We start from the raw sequence: 16,215 nt of genomic DNA, 5'->3' as shown, positions 1-16,215 counted from the left end.
AGAAGAGTCCTGGCATGGCTAAACATCAGAATAAAAGAAAGGGAACAGGGTAGTAATAAATGGTCTGCTCTCACAATGGAGGGAGATAATCAGTGGAGTTCTCCTGGGACCTGTTCTATTCACCATGTTTACAAGAGATAAGCAGTGAGGTGGCAAAGTTTGCTGATGTTAAGAAGTTATTCAAGATAGTGAGGAAAAGAGCAGACTGTGAAGAATTTCAGAAGGATGAAACAGAGTATTTGGACAATAAAATGACAGACAAAATTCAGTGCAATCAATGCAAAGTGCACAACAGGAAAAATAATTCTGGCTTCATAAAGAAAATGAAGGTCTCCAAACTGACCGTCACTGCAAAGCTCCTGATGTTGTGACAGACCGTGTCATGAAAATATTAGCTCAGTGCTCAACTGCAGTCAAAAAAGCAAATCACTGTTAGGCATTTTTAGAAGAGGAACAGAAAGCGTAATTATTCCATTACATATATCTATCATTTATGCACACTTTGAATGAAGTACTGATCACCTTCATCTGAAAATGAGTAGATTGAAGCTGGAAAAGATATAGAGCAGGGCAAGTATGATCAGATGCATGGAATGGTTTCCACCTGAGTTTTTGCTGACAGAGCGCTACAAATTCACAATGGGCATGAACAGACAGACTGTTCATTGTTTCTTCCCACACATACATAAAGTGATCAAATTAAGAGACCAGGAACCAGGAACCTTTTCTTTCTAACCAAAGAGCAGGAAAAGTTCCTTTTGGCAGCTTCCTTCTTGCCAATAAATGCTGTCATGCAAGAGTGTTACATGAAGAGACTGAAAAAGTAGTTGGAAGAAAGGGATTCCTTTAGGGTTGCTAAGCTGACAAACACAAGTTCAGTAAGTATGTTTTCAGAAAGTTTGAATTTAGCTACACTCAGGTCATTTTGATGAATGAAAACAGAGAGAGAGTCTTTATTAAGGCTGTTCTATGTTGATGGAACCTGTTACACGACCAGCTGAAATCAGGAAGGTTAGAAAGTTGGCATATTTGAAGAACATTGCAGTAAGGTAAAATATTGACATGTTGGTAGTTACAGAGAAAGAGATAATTGATGTAAGAATGGAATCAGGACAATACAGTTTAGTGCTCTGTCACTGAGACCTCATCCACTATTATACTGGATGCCATTTAGTCTTTTTTCTTTAGACTTTTTTCTTTTTAGGTTTAATTCTGGAAGCTTGTAAATTCATTACATTTGTAAGGAACACTAAAATCTCGGGTAACATTATAACCTATCTGTTAACCTTTAAGAAGAAGGAATTGTCACTTTTGGTCACATGGTCATACATTCTTGATGTGGGTTCTAATGTTAACTATAGAATGAACAAAGATTATATGATACATTATTACTAATCAAATCAAAGGGTGCATCATGCCACAAGCATTTCTCTCACTGACTTCATGTTATATGTACTTGTTTACACTCTTCTGTAGGATGTAATCTCTCTGAGGCAACTCTTAGCAAAATAATAGACTTGTCCACAGCTAAAACTCACAGGTCCCATATCAGCCATAAGTATACAAATTTTATTCTTAACAGATTTGGTCTTCTCAGACAAGTGAATCTGATGGAAGAACAAATTCCCTGGTAGGTAAGAGAGACAGTCTGTTAATCTTTAGAATATACTGAAAGTCATCTTCTTTGATAAAGCTTTTCCATCATGACATTTGTAATAACAACGACCTTTCGAAATTCTACTACCCAAACCCATGCTTCAGGAAGATTTCTGCATTAAAATAAAGAGGAGAAAAAGAGCAGAGATTCCTTGACTTTGTTATTGCTAATTTAATCATTGGTGGACATGTTCAAAACAATGATATAATGCATGTCAAACTAATAAGAGTTGATGGTACAAAGACTGCTATCAGGATAACTCATATGCTAAGTTATGGGGTAAACAACATGATTCATGGATAATTTTTGAACTGTGGAAAAAAAATCCTGAAACTCATATATGGTATTAATAATTCATCTTACTATGGCAAGTCATTATTAGTAATTCAGTGTTATTACTGTACCTATTTCCAGTAAGTGTAAATAAAAATTCTGAACATACTCATGGAAGCTAAAAATAAAATAGAATTGTATATCCACTGCTGAAGTAAACTGTTTACTAAATATCTATTATTACATTATAACACATAATATGACAAACTGCCAGTTTGGCTTACATTACTGTACTTTTAAACAATAATCAAGAGTTGGCAGAGAGCTAGAGAAGTGCTTATTTACTGCATTTTGTATAAATCTAAATAAATAAATGTATGGCAGGTTGTCCTAATCTAACTTCCTTTGGCTGATACTGGATTGTTCCTTTTTGTGCCATACATTTTTTGGCATATATTCCAAGACTAGACTTAAATGTCTGGAAAAGTCACAAACTGACTCTCATACTGATAATTTCTGCTCCATGTGCAAGGAAAAGAGTATAAGATCCTAACGTGAGATGAAGGTGCAGTGAGAAGGGTCTATTCTGAACTATCTTTTATATGGAAAGAATCTTGTAACTTTGCACTGGACACTGTGCAAAGTTGCAAGACTGAACACTGTTTAAGTGATACCTTCGAGTGAGGAACATGCCTTCTCCAGATTAAACTAATGTTGCAGTAAGTCACTTAAATGTATCACTACATTAATTTGCCTGCAAGCTCTGATCAACATAAAACAAGTCACCTAACATCACTTTGCATGCCAGTGTTGCATTTTTCCCTACAAAACACTACATTTTCTTGTGGTTTTTTGCCCCCATTATCATCGGGGGATATGAAATAGGGTTCAGTTATAGGAAAAGTGAATCAGGGTTAACGTAATATTTCAGAATTTACATCAGCCTTTTCGTTTCTTCAAGGCCTCGAGGAGTGATCAAATAACTTTGTTATTGCCTTCATTGCATGTCATTACTGCATCTGAAAGACTAATTCATCCATTAGCATTTCTCAAATAACTAACCAAAGCATAACCTTAATTTTGACAGGAGAAATCAACTATTAATGTGTATAAGACAGAGAAATGCAAGATGATCATTATTTTGGGGATTAGAGAGTGGTTTGAATACTTATTTCATAAAACTTTACACTGTTAGAACAAATCTGCAGAAGCCTTAAGAACATAGAACTAAAAAATCAAATTATGTGTATATTATAATAAGCGTTATGTTTTGATATAGTACTTCACTTTATTTTGTAATTTAATTATTTTATTTATGCAAATAAGGCCCCAAATGCTATTGCTCTCAAGAAGTTAAACACTTGACATTTTTACTCCTTAAAATGCAACATTTTATGACGTCTAGATATGTTTATTAATTAGTGATTATTAACACCCAGTAAACAACATCATGTCTTGTAAAAACACAATCTTTCTTCACAGCGTGAGGCTGAAATCTATTATTCACTGATTCTATATGCTGAAATACACTCAAATGATCACAAATGACCTTAAGCATTAGATAAATGTAAATGAGGACAGAGTAGAAAATGTGCTTTTGATTGATATCTAAAAGACCAGGTTTGAAGTCTTGACAAGGGATGAAATCCGAAATCTCATACAAAGTAGACAGCAGTTGGAAATCTACAAAATCTAAGCTTCTGGATGGACGTACCACACAGCCTCTCCTCAGCAGGGATGAGTGTCTGAGGCTGCTCACAAGAAGTGTTCGGCACATGGAACCTGAAAGACCATTCCTGGAGCCCGTGTGGCCTTTGTCTACTTGGCAGGCACTTATTAGGATGCAGAGATATATCTCTAAGTTATATGCATGTACACCCTAATGAAGGCAGAATTTTTCTAACCCTAAGCGCTCACTTAAAAGAACTTCTCTACACAGAATGGCTACATAAGCATAGGGATAAATGATGTGAATGATAGCCATTAAAATTGTATGGGTTTAACCCTCTATGTTAATAAGCTTATTCTGCTGTAACAGCTTGCCTTTCTCAGCCCTTTTTCAGCTTTACTTTTGTCACTTTGAGAAGGACTGAAAGCCCTTCTGGAATGAGAATCATCCAAAAAAAAAGAAGATTTAGACACACAAATAAGAGTGCGCTATTTGCTCTTAGGTAGCCATCTCTAAGCACATTCTAATTCTTAACCCTACACCACGAATATGAAGTACTTTACAACTTACTTTTAAAATACTACAAGAGATAAACACACTTCAAATTTTCAGCTGCTTCCAGTCCCTACTGTACCTGGAGATGCCTCAATGAAATAGATAGTTAAATAGCTAACCTCAGTGGCAACACCTATTACAGGGTGGGTCAGGAAGGGCTCTGGAGATGATCTGAAACCAAATTCCCTGAACCTCTACAATGCTCACCCTCCAGAGCATGCCTTCGAGGCTAACATTTTTTTTAATACTCCCAAATTACTGTCTTGCATCACTTACCTACTTATGTTGTATATATGTCTGTGTCAGCATCAATAGTATAGGTCACACTTTCACACTTTTGCAGACATTTTGTATTTACATTGAATATACAATTACGTGCAAGAATCAGTAAAACAGTTTAGTAGAATCTTACCAGCTCGACACTTTCTGAGCCTTAAATACTCCTGCATTTTGGTTTCTTGTGATGATCTCACTTACATCTGTAGCATATTTGTTAAGAATTATCTACAAAACCAGAGCAGTAATAAAAATAATAAAAAATACTTTTTTCCAATGTTAATACCTACCTTCATAATGTCTTTTATCTGTTTGGTCTTCTTTAATCTGTGCTAAGTGTGAGTCTTTTTTCAGAAGCATAAATTTTACATTGCTACTCCAGCACATCAGCCATATATCTATGCAGCAACTTGCTCTTTTTGCCTACCTCTATTTACTGTTTCATTTACAGAATTGCTAGCCCTGTAGCTACAGAGGGAACTGAAAAAGACTTCCCATACCTTATATACATTTAAAGGCAACTATTGTTTACAAATATAAGAATCACAACCATGGTGAACAGAAATTTTTAGCACGGTCACTTAATGTCCAGTTTAGTTTATGCTGCTGTCAACTCTACCACTAGATCACAGTGCTGAGATTTTGGAGGCTTAAGGGTTTTGAGAACCTGCCCTGTCACAAGACACATACATTTGATCCTGGCTCTGTCTGGGTCAAATCCAACACACAATAGGAGCACCTTAGCCTATAGGCAAAGGAGTTCCTAGTCCATTTGCTTTCTTGAGAATGGTTTGGAACCACCATAAAAGATATATAGTGCAAAGCAATAAATGCCTTTTCTTCCCCATAGGCACTGCAACAGTGCCTCAGCCTCACATCTCAATGCCTCAGCCTCATGTCTCAGCTTCTTTCAGTTCGGAAGATCAGGTCACAAATTTGGGTAGCCATTCAGGCAGGGCAAAGCAAGGGCTGTCAATGAAAAGTTTAAAGGGAAGCTGTGCCCAGTCATCTATGCCTAGAGAAGTAACCTTCATAATCAATCATTTGTGGTTAGTGAGAAGCCATTGGAAGGAAAAGGTGTAGGAAGTGACTGAAAACTATGAGAATACCAAATGTCACCCAGTGTGAATCCATATGTATTTGAACAATTCACTCTGAAATACAAAAAATTATCTTAACTGGACATTTTTAGTAAAGATGTCAATGATCCCTCTTTCTTATTTAAGGTACAGGAAATCTAATGCTAATTAGGGCGATGTTTCTAGGTGCACAAAATATGTTGAATGCTTTGCAAGTGCTCTTGTAAGAAAATTGAACACTAGTGTCAGGCTAATTTAAAGTATCACTGACATATGTTTTTATTTACTTTGCTAAAATAATGTAATTGGCCTTCCTAACACAGTTGGCTATTTAAGAAAAGTTATTTTAAGAAAGCCTCTATCCAAGCAATGTAAAAGAAAAGACAACTGATATTTCGTTGAAGCCAAAAACTAGAAATGGAACGACAGAAAACTGGTTTAAACAAATCTATGTAGTTTGGACGTGCCTTTTAAATCTTTTCCACAATATGCAATGAGAAGTAGTAATGAATGGTCTACCTGTGAAGTAAAAGGAAGGCATAAATAATTCCATGAGTAAAGCATGCTATTTTAAAGTAGTGGCAGAAGTAACATTGTTGATAAATTAGCTAGACTGCACTTAAATTATATCACTGAGCAAAACTATTAATTATTGTTGTAAACATGCTAACCCTAGCTTTTAAAAATCATTTATGAGCCCCTGTCTTCAGGCATTCACGCTGAACATGACCTTTCTAACCTAAATTTCCCAGGACTGTTGAAAGATCCATACACTATATTTTAATGGCCATTATAGTGCACTGCAGCAATGTTTTGTATTATTGATGCTTTCAGACAGTAGTTCAAGTCACTAGTGCATGGTGTGAAACAGAGCTAAGGCAGAAGGTACACAGCCTCTCTGAAACAGGAGACAATTTTTACTAAAAATGAACCTCATCCTTGGATTTGGACATGTAGAACCAAGTATAGATGCTTCCAGTGTTCTGGGGAAATAGAATTTCATGTTCATGACTGACTATGTCATAGATATTACCTAAGCTGGAAAATCTGTATCTGAATGCATATCACCCAAAATTACAAAGGGGCATGAATCTGATAACTTTGCCTATGTATATCTTTATTATTCACTTAAAATAGCTATGTTTTTCTTTTGAATAGTTTCTTTATTTAAATTATCCTGAAAGAACTTAGATAAAACACACTAAACCAACAACGAAGTTTTGAACGAAGCTGCAAAAGCAATAACATCTGTCTTTACTTTACTGATTTTGCCATATAAATGATCTGTTAATCAATTAAAATCTGCCCACGATAAGCAAAAGGAGTGAGTTAGAGTGAAGTCTTTTAAATGGACTAGTAACTCAAATCATAATATCCTTTTAAAAACTTCCATAAACCTCACGCATAAGACCAATGATTAATATAAAATATAGCTATATATTTCACTGTGAAATGGTTAAAATGACAACAATGATTTGAAATTAACATATTCATAAGTTGTTTTAACTTGTAACATTTCACTAACATATCCTAATATAGATATTGAAAACATACATAGTGAATACTTCATGTAGCAGTATGAAATGGCAAATAATATGAAGAATGTAAAAAATTAAAAGAAAAATCAAATCCTCAAAAGCTTGAGAGCTCACAAAGCAAAGCTGTTAGTTACGCTCACTGAATAGCGATAACAACAACAAAACCAACAATAATTATGATGATGATGATAATACAAAGGCAGATTCTCAGATGCAATGCACTATTGCCAGGTCGATTTTCAATTACATTTCACTGATGTATTCATTTGTTTCTTAATGTGCTCATCTTGCCCATTAAGAATAATTAGCAGGCTTGCTTGGTGATTTCCTGGCTTCTGACAGTGATTTTTTTTCTTTTTTGTTGACAACCACTTTTACTTTTGGGAAAGTAATTTTTGGATATTATAGTATGACTGGCATGTAATTTAAGCTTCCTAAGAAATTTAAAGGGAAGATGTAAACAGTAATTTTTAAACAAGATTATTTTAATCTATAATACCTACATAAAAAGCATAATACTAGGCATTAACTGTTCCTGAAGAGCAGAATCTAGGAAAGAAAACAGTATTTTATCCCACATTAACTTCATATAGTATGCTAAACAATTAAAAAATACCATCAGCAATAATAAAAATTAGCAGTAATACATCATTTGTAGTCTGTGGCACCTGGAGCCAAATACTATTTCCAATTACACCAAAAATTCTTACTGATTTCAGAGAGGCTGGTGTGGCTGAAGCAGATCTAAATTTAGCCTAAACTTCTGTTACAGCTAGTCGCTACAGAAAAGAATGCAAAAGAAAATTACCATAAGACAGATCATAAAATTACTACTGAAGTCCATAAAACACATAAAATGCAACATAAATTTTATTATGTGCACTTTTAAGAATCCATTCCACCTACACTGTAAAGTTCTTAGTCTGCTGCACTTTGGCACCCTGCTAATATTAAGCCCATTGTAAAATCCAACACAATAAAAGCACTTTGAATGCTGTGCCTTCAGAGCACCAAATGTTAAAAAAGAAAAATAAATTCCTGTTAGAGCCTTCCACCAATCGCTTCTCTGAAAGGGATTCACTGGGTGAATACAGATGAAGACTTCTTGTAAGACTTCTGGAAATAAAAGATATTTTTAAAACATACAGTGAAAAACTAAGGTGTGCTAATTAGATGATGACATTAACTATCTTTTTTCAGGAGTAAAAGCACTTTAATTTGTTAATTCCAAAGACTGAGTGAATACTTTTAGCACTCGCCAATTTTCCTTGCTATAGAAGACTTCTAAATTTCAAAAAAGTTCAGGTATTTTTATGGAATCTGCTATGCAAGATACTTGCTGACTTGATGATTACTGAGCTCACCTGAAGGTTTCTGTGGGTAAAATGACCTTTTGTTAAATACCTGTGCTTCTATAAAACATCAGTTTGTTTTGTTAGGCTAGTTTTGAAACACTTTTTTTCTTCCATATTTTTTATCCTCATAATGACATAGAAGAAAGATTGGAAGGGGTGATGCTGATTAAAATACACAGAATAATGAATACTTCCTCCTCAAGACGTGAGTATAACAAACTAGAATTTAACAAACTAAGAATCCCTGGAACACAACTGAGAACTTGCATTTTCAAGAAAAAGGAGACTTTTATAAGGCTTCCATCAAGTTTTAAAAGATATAATCTAGGATTGGCTGTTTTTTCCATGAAATTATTAGAGGGTTGTAAGCAATTATAGTTACCTCAGTTACCTCTGAGAAAGTCTTTTTTAACGTAGTAGCTAATATTATTGCACTGCAATGCCTCCTGTTTTAACAGTCATCAGCAACTGCAATTTTTTTAAACCATAAATTAGCTTAACTTATTTTTTTCACTAAGTACTCACTAAGTTAGCTCGCAAATCCATGCAACACCAAAATCTAAATAATTCTGATGATGAAGTGGCCAAAACCTGAAAAACTAGTCTGCCTTAAAATGCAAATGGAAAGATTACCAAGGAACAAAAGCGAATAGATATCTTCCTTTTTTTTGCTCTCAGTTTCTAAGGGCTATTAGTATTCACAGTATATATCTGTTCTTGTTCTGTGCTGATATTTAAAGTGGCCACAAATTATGCTCACTCATTCTCTCCCTTAGCCAAAGTCCAGTTCAATTTTCTGAACTATGTGTTCATACTAGAAGGGCATAATAGCAATTTATTCTAATACAAGAAATATAATAAAATACTTTCTACAAGGGACAGAGGAGTTTTGCAATCTTACATCAAGACAAATAATGATAAATTGATAATTGATTGAGCACACTAAATGGATAATTTGTAGGCAGTTATAACTTAGCAGCAACAATGAAACCGTGCATTTCAATTTACACTGGAAAAGCTATGACAATATACAAATACTGTGAATGTTTTAAGAGGCTAGTATCTGAAAGTAAAAAAAAAAAAAAATCTAGTTCTTCTGCAAAACGAACATGTGAAGGGGAGCTAATGATGTGATTCACTGCTACACCTCCTGTAACGTGCAGCTTACATACAGGAATCTTTCAGCACTCAGCCATAAGACAAATATTTACTACTGTACTCGCTCTATACCAACACGCACATTTTTAATTAAAGAAGAAAATGTGTCATTTATTGTGGAGGAAGCTGTAGCCCTGTTCAAGATATTCTACATCTATTTTTTAATTACTTATGTGGGGACTTTTTCTTAATATACCCCATGCTGTCTGTCTTTATATCGATTGTTACTCAGCCAGTAAAAAGGAACGAGCACAACAAACCAGTTTTCTATCTGAATAAGGATACTTTTGATGGCCTTTTCATTTCCATCAGTTAACAGAACTTCTTTGACATCTGCAGAAATAGCAACCTGAAAAAAAGAGCACAGCAAACAATGAGCAAATATGCTTGTCTGTGTGGAAGTGAAGACAGGAGTGACAAGCCTTCAGTATCATGCTTCCTCACCTATTTCTCTGTAACAATCTTCAATCTTTTTTCATTTTATGTCTGCATTATTTTAATCATTCAATCAAATCAGTCAATACTTTTATCATTCCATTTGCGGGAGCCTCTATCTTGCTATCATTCTGTTCCGTAATTGCATTGTGACAGCGGATGATGGTATTCTGAGAGGCTTTCATTTGCGGGCTTCTGTTTATCTAGTAGAGCCATCATACAAGGCTGTCACTCTGCCTTTCAGCTTGCTTCTGTCTGACTGCCTGATGCCCTTCATATAACTTTGCATTGCAGGCAGATGGCTTTGTAAGGGTAATTTTTTTGTGAGCTTTGACATGCTCGCACATTGGGCTGTAACCTCGACACATTGTATAAGAGCGACAGGTTTGTCAAATGCCAATCAGTGTAACAATATGCTTTTATTTGTAGAGACATAAAAACTTGTCTAATGCACTGCACTGCTACATAATATCTCCTGAATACATGACTCAGAACCCAGAGAATGGTGAACGACTCTCCTGAATGGCCAATCTAATTCAAAAGAATCTAATTACCGAGAGCTCTGGATCATGTTTGTTGGTGTAATAATGCAGGCAAAACATTAGCAGCTATATCATGGTGCTCCAACTGTGATTCGCCAGGCTATTCCTGTATCTTAGCAAATGGGACTATAATCTGAAAAAAAAAAAAAAGCTTCGGCTATGGCAATGAAAGACAGACTGTACGTGGCCTGGAATGTCACAACAAGAGATATTGACTACACGGAGGTAAAATGTTTCTGCTCATCGAGGCAACCATAAAATCAATATGGAACGAAAGCAAGTCAATCTAGAAGGTCTCTCAAGACTCTGCAGCTTGACCGCAGCTGAGGCTGTTGACAGTTCTCTGACCCAGCAGTTGGAGGCACTGGAACATTTTTCCTTTTGTTTCTCCCTCTGAATGGGATTGGAATTGAGAAAAGACCTACCATGAGCCCAGCCAAGCATGTCATGCCACCCCCTAGCTCACACACAGCAAGGTCCCTGAAAGAGAGAAAGGAAATGGTAGAACCCATACAAATTAGATGAAAATGGTCAGAGAGACATATATGTTACAAGAACAAATTGCCATCTGCAGTAAGAACTGAGCTACCAGGAAGTTGTAGAGACATGACTAGGCTACCTCATGTCGGTTTGCGTTTTAAAAATAATTATGAAATAGAAAAGTCACAAAGCAGGCAAATCAGTGGGGGTTCCCTCATTAGTGTTCAGTGCAACATTACCACCGCTGAGCTGAAAAATCTGAGAAGGTTCCCTTTTTTCCCTTGTCAATGGCTCTGTCTTTTAAAACTAAACTAGCTAGAGTAGCGAAAGATAATTGTTAGGAAAGGATAACAATGTTAATCCACATTCATTCTTGCAAAAACAGTTAGAGAAGTAAATGGGGAAATTAATATTATTTATATATCTCTCCATATAGTTATGCCTAAAAGCCTTTCTATATTAAAAAGAGAGAAGTTTTAAAACTAGCCAAATACCACAAAACAATTACATATGAAGAAATCCAATGCTTCAATTAGCACTTAAAACTGCAAGTGACCTACAAACAATGCTGTTATGAACAACGATGGGAACAGCAAAGAGTTAAGCCACAGAAAACTAAACCAAGTTAGTGTCAAGAGCCTAAACTGAGCCTGAGCAGAGGGTTGAATACATGGTCTAAAAGGCTGCTTTTAACTTAGACCGTACTGTGCTGTTATTAAGACGCACATGTGAAATATAATTTGGTGCAGGGAGCGTGCTGGATAGGAGCTTGGAGGGGGAGCCATAAAGAATGTCTTCCAGAGCCATGGCCTGCCCCAGGAGGGGAGGAGGGAGGGATGCTGATCCCACAACGAAACTGCGTGAAGCGGCGTCTGGGGCAAGGCAGACCCTCAGTTTAAGAACACACTGCTTTATAGCTAAATCTGTGGCAACTGTTACAGCTGGCAGAAACGTTCCCATTGAGACATTTTTGACAGGCAGAAAATGGAATTTCAGCTAACCAGATTTTTTTTGTGTGCACCTTTTCTTCTCCCCTAAAATCCCAACATTTGAAAATCTATTTTTATGTGAAAGTTGACTACTCACTCGACACTGATATTTAGGAAGAGCATCTAGGATGCCATTATCAGTATCAGTATACAGATGCTGATATTCTGTTCACTGGACTATGCTGTATGACTGTACACTAATGCTTGCTGTCTGGATGGGATAGATTTATTTTTCTTAGACTCCACAAATTTTATTTGAAAAAAGTCTGGTTGTTCTGGTTGTCCTATTTAATGGAAATGAGACAAAAGATGGACACAGTTTGGAGGAACAAGCTGTACACAAACCCAATGAGAATATAAAACAGATGTGGGAAATTTGCTGTTTGTGGTTTAAATAGAATGATTATAGTTTTTTTCTCACATAAGTTTTTATTTTTCTAAACCATATATGTCATATATATTAAAAGTGAATACATATGGTTATATATATAAGATTTACAAGGCACTTAATCCTTTATGAGTCATGCTTATTGAAATAAACACAGAAAGCATCTAGTGTGGGGTTTTTAGTGCATTTTGAATCAAGTCTGTATGTACATAATATAAGAGCATATACATACACACATATACACATATATATTTATGCATATAAATAACTTATTTCAGTGCAAAGTTCCCTTATTAGCAAATTTTCCTTTCAGGCAATATTTAGTGACATTTATCAGTGAGAATTATAATAAGAAACTCTACTCTGAGCATGCTGTTGAGAGGGCATAATCCTGAGAAATCAGGTGTGAAACTGCCCATTTTCTCTATGGAAGTTTGACTGATTGCTGTCTCTGAGTATCCAGGCTTGCATACCCAAACTAGGAAAATGCCCTTTTAGTGAGCAGCACAGGGAGGTTTGCTGTGAAGAGCCTCTGAGAACAAGCAGACTGTATGAGCCATGGCATGGGGCTGGACGGCAAAGTGCTGTAGGGACACCAGTACAGCAGCAAAAGTCACACAGTGCAGGGCCCAGCTAAACTCAGAGGAAGGAGCAGCAGCTACCAGATTAAGTGTGTTAGCTGCCTCCTTTAATCGGGTGGGATTCATTCAGGTGGTGGATGGAGCAGAAATGAGGCTTTACAAACCAGGGCATGCTTTGGTGCCAGGTCTTTGATTTCAGACAGGAATCTGAGCAAGCTGCAGGAACCAGCTCACAGCTGACACGCTTTCAGCTTTGGTACAAGGACAGGGACTTTCAGCTTGGTCTTCCTTATTTACCAACACCATGTGTACACAGACTGAGGCATTTTGTATACTCCAAGCTGGTTCACTTGGTATTAGCCTTGCACCCTCAATCAGAACACAATTTATGCCTCCAAATGCACTGTTATAATGGCTTTTCTTGCACCCCATTCATCCTCTGGACAATGAAACTTCAAGGATTTCCAAATGCAAAGCTCTGTATACTCAAGGGGAAAGAGAGAGGATGCAGGATGGATTTTACTTTTAGGTGTTCCTGTTGGAGCCTTGATAACTGTCTTCTACAAGTTTAGAAAATGTGAAAAACCAAAAACAAATAAAATTGCAGGATGTCTCAAAATTGTTTCACAACACTTAAATACAGGTGCAAATTTCTCCATCTCTATATGCAGTGTTTATTATGTATTTTATCAGGTAATATTTTGCTTGCTTTTGCAACAGATGTCAGTTTAAAGAATGTCTTTTATTTTTCCTGACCTTCACAATCAGTACTGATCGATTGGAGCTTCACTTTTGTTTCCCAAAAATCAAAGTGAAATAAAACGCCTTGAGTGGAAATCAAAAGTCTTTGACATATAGCAGAAAGCTTGCTGTGCAATATTAGTACCCAAAGGCAGCTCAGAATTCTTTGTTAAGAGCAACATGCTTTCACCTTGAACATTTTAAATTTAATCTGAAGACTTAAATCATAGCAATCTTTACCATGCAGATACAATAAAACTAATAGATTGGAAAATATCTTTTTATGTTTAAGTCTGTACCTGAATATTTCATTGTGCTTTAGGCAGTAGTAAGCCAACACTTCTTCAGAAGGCCAAATACCTATAAAACAAAGATATTTGCCATCTTAAACAGATTTTTTTTTTGTCTAAAATAATATTTGAATACATATTACCATTTGCAGACCTCTACCAATTATTTAATTTTCTAAATTTGCTATAATACCATGGAATAAAGAAACAAGTAAGACTTCTAATGGAAGACTTCCGATTTAAGCATTGGAACTGAATATGCAATTGTCAAGACTTTAAAAGTTATGTAAAATTTAACTCTATGAAACTTCTAACATTTGGGTGTTCACATGAACATCAAACTGTTTGTACCATGCCAGATGCCAGGCCCACTTTGCCTTGTAGCCTGCTTCTAACAGTGGACAGGAGCCCCCTCCTTTTTCATTAGCTGTCCTCTACAGTCATTTAATTTCTTCCCAGTTTCTTTTTATTTAGCTCCTTTTCTCTTAGGTTTTGTTAGGTCAGGCATCAGTCTGACTGTAAGGCACAATGACCAGCCACACATGCTAAGGACAAATACAGGACTAGGGCAATAATGCAGCATGATTTCTAGTTGTGGCTCAAGAAGTTCCTGAGAAGGAGAGGAGCTACAAATGATAAGTTCTGTTTAATAGTCACCATGGGATTTTACCAGTTGTTCTGTGGACTGTGGTAAACTTTCCATAGCTGCAACGTCCTGTGGCAGGAAGTGCCACAGTTTTACCACGCTGTATAAAGAAACATCTCCTCTCTCTTGTACTCACCTCCCTGTCATTTTCATTTGAGGCCCTGTAGTTCTTGTATGGGAATAGACAGGAGCAATCATGCTTTTTTCACCTAATCTGTATTATTCATGACTTTATAGGCTTCCGTCATAAAACTTACACTGGTCATTGTCAACCTTGGCAAGTACTTGGAGGCATCCATGCAAATTTAGCCCTTCAACACCACTCACTCATGAAACTCACTGTTTGGTCAGACCAGTTTCCCACCTCACTTGAACATGTAACTGAAGCACCGTGGCCCTCGGAGAGGGCAGCACAGACCCTGTGAGGCTTGCACGCTCTCCTGCAAGCACCGGTCTCCGTTGCTGGAGGGAGCCTGGGGAAAACAGACTCGTATTCAGGCACTTGACTTAGGTTCCCAAAGTTAAGGGAGGATGAATCAAAAGCATATGCGGACAAACTATGGTTGCATGTTTTCCATCAGTTGTTGCTTAGCAATGAAAAAACATGCTTACCTACCTGTCCACAGGTAAAAACCAGGGTTAGCCTCCCCCCACAACACACAGCATTATGAATTAACATGACAGAAACCTAGTATTATGAACTACAGACACCTCAATGGTTTCAGTAAAGAGAAAACCAGACATGTTGAGATATTTCTCGACAGGTAAATTGAATTCCATGCAGCTTACTATGGATGTGCATCCTTTAGACCATATTCAATAATTCTTTATTCTTGAGACATTAAAAACATCACAACATATTTAACAGAAGCAGAGTTTGGAAGAAAAACTGTTGTCTTTTTAAATCACTTAGAGCCTGATTGTAACCATTAAATACATAACTCTTCCTTTCCACCCTGTCAGTATTCTGAACTACCCTTACTCATAGTGATAAATCATGAAAATTTATGAATGTGCTGTCGGCACGCAGATCAAGCAAAAGCCTAGACAGGATTTGGTCAAAACTTTGCATATAACTTTTGTATGACAAAGATCTTAAAGGTCAAAAAAATAGAATGACAATTCATATGTATGACAAAACCACTAAAGCGATATTGGTATTTGTCCTGTTTATGACAGTTCAGGCTGATTACGTGTTCGTGAATGTGCTATTTTGCTTAGACTTGCTAAGGGTTAAAATAAAATATTCACATACGACTACCCATTCTTCAGTGAAACATACACTAAGAATTGTACAGGATTTTCCATCTCCCTTTTGAGCATTTCAATGCTTTTGAGCGTTGAAATATGCTAAAATGACAGATTTTGCAATAAATATAATAACTGTTTAAATATTTTAGTGTATAATATAAAGAATGTTTCAGTTTGCAGTGACTGGTGTATACTCAAGCAATAAAAGTGCTTTTTTTAATATTTAGTGAAGACACGGCTAATTTAATACCATTTATAATACTTATATCTCACATTACAAAAAAACCCCACGCCCACAAACACAAAAAACCT

At 36.2% G+C, this 16,215-nt stretch overlaps 1 protein-coding gene across 2 annotated transcripts in view; it reads right to left on the bottom strand.

Annotated features, from left to right (window-relative positions):
• Positions 1-16,215, bottom strand: part of CAMKMT (calmodulin-lysine N-methyltransferase) — a 228,544-nt gene that overhangs the window by 35,483 nt on the left and 176,846 nt on the right. For both annotated transcript variants that reach the window (XR_011327480.1, XM_069800297.1), the window contains 4 exons: positions 14,016-14,076; positions 10,963-11,017; positions 9,846-9,909; positions 4,567-4,633 (listed from right to left, as the gene is read on the bottom strand). Coding sequence is in view for 1 of the 2 variants with exons in the window: in XM_069800297.1 (XP_069656398.1) it covers positions 4,567-4,633; positions 9,846-9,909; positions 10,963-11,017; positions 14,016-14,076 (247 nt within the window). In the remaining variant the exon portion in view is untranslated. The remainder of the gene's footprint in view (positions 1-4,566; positions 4,634-9,845; positions 9,910-10,962; positions 11,018-14,015; positions 14,077-16,215) is intronic.

This window comes from Haliaeetus albicilla, chromosome 13, assembly GCF_947461875.1.
Source record: "Haliaeetus albicilla chromosome 13, bHalAlb1.1, whole genome shotgun sequence".
In the NCBI taxonomy this organism is placed as follows: Eukaryota; Metazoa; Chordata; class Aves; order Accipitriformes; family Accipitridae; genus Haliaeetus; species Haliaeetus albicilla.
This window is presented reverse-complemented; position numbering and strand designations above follow the sequence as displayed.